The sequence below is a fragment of the Babylonia areolata genome, chromosome 15 (genome assembly GCF_041734735.1).
Source record: "Babylonia areolata isolate BAREFJ2019XMU chromosome 15, ASM4173473v1, whole genome shotgun sequence".
Classification (NCBI taxonomy): domain Eukaryota; kingdom Metazoa; phylum Mollusca; class Gastropoda; order Neogastropoda; family Buccinidae; genus Babylonia; species Babylonia areolata.
This window is the reverse complement of record NC_134890.1, coordinates 18122996-18127995: the sequence shown is the minus strand read 5'-3', so window position 1 is coordinate 18127995 and position 5000 is coordinate 18122996. Positions and strand designations below refer to the sequence as shown.

The following is a 5000-nucleotide window of genomic DNA, read 5'->3' as shown; positions in this document are numbered from 1 at the left end:
CTACATGGGCCTGTCCTTCGGCCTAGGGCTAGCCGCTGGTAAGTGCAATACAATACGATACGATACGATACGATACAACACAACACAAAGCCGCACAAGACAATGCAATGCAATACAATACAACAGAATACAATACAAGGGAATGCAATTCAATGCAATACAATGCAATGCAACACAACACAACGCAGTACAATGCAATGCAATACAACACAATACAATACATATCTATTAATCCGACTGGAAACTACATGTGTATTCAAAGGGTCTGTACTCACACTACACAGTCTCTCAGCCCACAATCAATATAAATCAAAAGTTTGATTCTAAAGTGAAAAGGCTGAATTAAAACACGAAATTGGTGAAGCTTGGCAGCTTGATAAATCAGAATGGGAGGAGAGAAAAGACAGGAACATATTCCTGCACATGTTCTTTATATGAAGCAACAACCGTTGTTGGGAAGGCACACTGTTTATAATTTTTGAGACCGGCTGAGTTCGTGTTGGAAGAGTGTCTGGCCAAAAATGACAAGTGGAAACAGTTTTGCGAGGCACTCAGTTATGACACAACATTGACAGAGTTCTGGCAATCTTGTCGTCGCATGGAAGGGAAAACGTGCACAACAACAACCCCAGACATGTTAGATACTGACGGAACCAAACTTAACTTGCGGATGATGGCCTGGTCTTCAATACTTCGAAAGATGCCCAGGAAAGAACTAAAGCCGTCCAGAAACAACTAAACAATATTGCAGATGTGGGCGTATGTGTGTGTGCTTTTACAAGTAAGTGTGCCTCTGTGTGTGTGTGTGTGTGTGTGTGTGTGTGTGTGTGTGTGTGTGTGTGTGTGTGTGTGCCGTGGAAGCTGCGATACGTAGCCTAGAAATGAGTGTGTGGAGGAGGGGGGTAGAGAGGGTGCAGGGTAATGTGTGTGTGTGTGTGTGTGTGTGTGTGTGTGTGTGTGTGTGTGTGTTGGGGCTCATGTACGTTTATGTGTATTTGACTGTGCTTTCATATCTGTGAAACTGCATGTTTGGTGCATATCTGTTATCCATATGTGTGTGTGTATGTGAATGTGTGCCAGTCTGCATGTTTTACATTTATTTGCTTATTTATCATCATTGTTGTCTTTTTTATTTATTTATTTTTTTATTATTATTATCATTACTTTTTTATAATTATTATTTATTTATTTTTTTATGTACGCTTATAGTTGACTTCATCAAGTTTTTGTGCCTTATAGATATTATTATTAGTAGTAGTTCTCTTTTTTATATATATTTATCTATTAGTTATTTACCCTTTTTTTTCCTCAAGGCCTGACTAAGCGCGTTGGGTTACGCTGCTGGTCAGGCATCTGCTTGGCAAATGTGGTGTAGCGTATATGGATTTGTCCGAACGCAGTGACGCCTCCTTGAGCTACTGAAACTGAAACTGAAACTGTGTGTCTGCGTGTGTGTGAGAGTGTGTGTGTAATATGCACGTATACAGACCCTACTGTTTATGTTATATGTTTTTCATGGGGATAAGGGATGAGAGAATGGATAGAGAACAGGGTCGGTTTTGGTTTTTCTTTTTTTGGGGTGGGAGATGGGGGGAAGGGGGGGCGTGGGGGGGAGGGGGGGCGTGGGGGGGGGGAGGGAGGAGAGGGTAGAGAGAGAGAGAAAGAGAGAATCAGTGAACGGGAGGGCCATCTCAAGTTCATATATGGGAGATTATCGAAATAAAACTTTCTCTGCTAGTACCACTGTCTGAGTTTCTTCCATTTAACCATTTCTTTCTCTGTGTGTGTGTGTGTGTGTGTGTGTGTGTGTGATTTTCTACGTTACTCTATGTCTGTCAAAATGTCTGTCCGTCTGTCTCTTTTTTTTCGGTTACTCTCTCTCTCTCCACTTCTCTCGCCAACCCCCCCCCCCCTCGCCCCCCATCCCCCCATCATTCTCGCCATTCCATTTGCTTGTCTTTTTGCACACTGAGCACAGTTCATCATGATAAAAACATCTTTTTGGCCGTATTCATCGGGTGCCTGCATGGTTCAGTTGGGTGATCGCCGTTCTCACAATCAGAAGGCTGTGAGTTCGAGTCTCCGGGCACGCCCAAAATGTGAAGAGTAGGAATTTAGAATATAATGAGAGAAAACAAAAATTTCAACGGATAAAAAAATAATAAAAATAAAATGAATAAATAAATAAATAAAAGTCATGAAATATGAGCCGGTAAAACAAAAAATAGATACAAGAAAAAAGCAACCCAAAAACAAAAAACAAAAAACCCGTATAATGTTGTCAAAAAACAATCTGGATGAAAAATGAAACTTAGTTTTTGGTTGTTTTTTTGTTTTTTGTTGTTGTTTTTTAGTGTGTTTTGGAGATCCTCTTGAAATCTACTTCAGAGAAGAAATGACTTTGAACAAAATCAGTACCAATACAAACTCAACACCATGAATACCAGTGACATCAGAATGGAGGGAGAGGGGCAAAATCCTGCACGTGAAGCAACAACCCATGTTGCATGGCATAATCATGACGTCAGTGAAAGGAAAGGTTTAAAGAGGTTGGGTGGGTTAAAACAGTCTTAAACGCTGGGACGTACTGTGATGGACGAACCCGGGTGTGGCCGTGTATGGGGGAATCTAAAATGAGTGGCGTGGGAGTAATGCCACTGAAACGGTGCAGATGATGAGGCTGCAAAAACAAAACAAAAACAAACAAAACCAAAACAAAACCAAAAAACCAACAAAAAAAAACAAACAAACAAAAAGTCTTATACGTAAATCCCACGTACGCACAATCGTGTGAACGAGGGAATCGCAGCCCACGAAGAAGAAGATCATGCTGACCATCAAGACAACCATGTGTTTGTTCTGTATTGTCATGCATCCTGTGCAGCTTATTTGGGATCGAAATTCTGTGCCAGTCTTGAATAAAAGCTCATTTGTGTTTGCACATTCCTTCTGTCATTATTGTTGTGTAAACATGCCTAATTATGAATGGTATAGCTAATTTGTGTTTGCACATTCCTTCTGTCATTACTGTTGTGTAAACATGTCATATGAATGGTATAGCGGCAAGCGGCGCTTCCTTTGTCTGGGTTTGTTCCAATGTGTCTGTTATTTTACCCGTGTGCTAGCTGAATCGGTAGCATAAACAGCATTGACTTGAAGTTGTGTATCTTGTGAATGGAGAGCTAGAGAGTTACCACTCTTTACTATTATTTTTGTTAATCAATCATGCTGACCGGAGTTTACTTCCTGTTTCAGCCTTTGCACAGATCCTGGTGTCAGTGGGCGTGGCCAGACGTGTGGGTGGGGCAGCGGTGGGCGTGGCTCTCTCTCTGCTCATGTTCTGGCAGGATGTCGGCACCATGGTGGGCGCGATCTGTGTGGGTAAGTATGTATGAAATGCCAGTCGTGTCCGACTATTATATGACCATCAGAACGGCAGTAGAGCCAGCTGCTGTTCCAACTATCTGGGCGAGAATTTGGTTGAAGTGGAGAATGTCTCGCCTAAGTTACATCCCCACTCTCTCGGCCAAGAGGGTTTTAGGACACTGAGTCGGCTTTGGGATGGTTCCCAAAACCGGCCAACTAGCCCCCAAGGCGGCGGCAGCACTAAGAGCCAGTGCAGTCTTGCATCCTAGTTTGAGGGTCATATTCCTTCACAAAAGACTAAGCTGTAAATGAATTCCCATCGTAATGCAGAAATCATTGATCAAACAGCTCTCACTTTGCTGTTGGCCCAAATGTAAGCTTATGCCAATCTGTGATATAAGCTGAGCATTGGGCTAAGGCAATATGAATGAATTAATGATATGGATACTTGTATAGCGCCTGTCCTCTGTCGGAGATCAAGCTCTAGGCGCTTTACCAACTCAGGGTCATCTGCACAACAGTCTGCCTGCCGTGGTAGAGCCGGCTGACAGCTTATCATTGCCAGTGGGCGCTCATCATTAGTTTCCTGTGTCGTTTAAAATCAGGTTCAATCACGCACACATGTACACACTCATCCAGACTTAAAACATTTTATGTGCATGACCGTTGTTCTTTATTTACCCCGCCACGTAGGCAGACATACTCCGTTTTCGGGTCGGGGTGCATGCTGGGTATGTTCTTGTTTCCATAAACCACCGTGGCGAACGCTGGCATGGATTACAGGATCTTTAACGTGCGTATTTGATCTTCAGTGTGCGTATACACACGAAGGGGTTTCAGGCACTAGCAGGTCTGCACAGATGTTGACCTTGAAGATCGGAAAAAACCTCCATCCTTTACCCACTAGGCGCTGTTCGACCGAAATTCGAACCCGGGACCCTGAGATTGAAAGTCCAAAGCTTTAACGACTCGGCTCAATATTGGTCCTGTCAGGATGACTGCTGTTGGTGGTCAGTGACCAGCAAATTCAATTCTAGCTCACAGTCCCTGTGTTGCGTAATTTCTGGACAGGCTTGGCATGGGCCAAGCTCAAGTGCCTCTCTTTGATTTAATCTTGGTGACCTACCCATTTCTCTTTTCGGGGGGTTTCGTTGCGGTACGGCCCCACTGTCTGGAACTCCCTACCTCTGTCTGTCCCCCAAGAAAAAATAAGTGTTTTTATGCTTAAGAGAATTAAAGACGCACCTGTCTCAATTTCATCTTGCATGATGCCGTACGAATGAAAGCTTGTTTCGGTGTGTGTGTGTGTGTGTGTGTGTGTGTGTGTGTGTGTGTGTGTGTGTGTGTGTGTGTGTGTGTGTGTGTGTGTGTGTGTGTGTGTGTGTGTGTGTGTGTGTGTGTGATTTTCTCTCGTTTAACCGTTATAAACTAAAGAATCATTGTTATCATAAGTATTGTCCCTCATCATCATCATCATCATCATCATCATCTCTCTCTCTCTCTCTCTCTCTATATATATATATATATATACTCCTTCCACACACCTGTCACCTTCTCACTCATCCAGCTTTTCTTCTTTTTTTTACCTCCTTCCCTACCTCTCTTTGATCCCCTCACTGCATTTGCCCCACACA

At 43.1% G+C, this 5000-nt stretch overlaps 1 protein-coding gene across 1 annotated transcript in view; it reads left to right on the top strand.

The window, feature by feature from the left end:
• The window catches only part of LOC143290201 (uncharacterized), a 26211-nt gene that overhangs the window by 20798 nt on the left and 413 nt on the right, over window positions 1–5000 (top strand). The window contains exons 9-10 of the mRNA XM_076599521.1: window positions 1–38; window positions 3256–3381. The exon at window positions 1–38 is cut by the window's left edge and continues 98 nt beyond it. Of these exons, the coding sequence (XP_076455636.1) occupies window positions 1–38; window positions 3256–3381 (164 nt within the window). The remainder of the gene's footprint in view (window positions 39–3255; window positions 3382–5000) is intronic.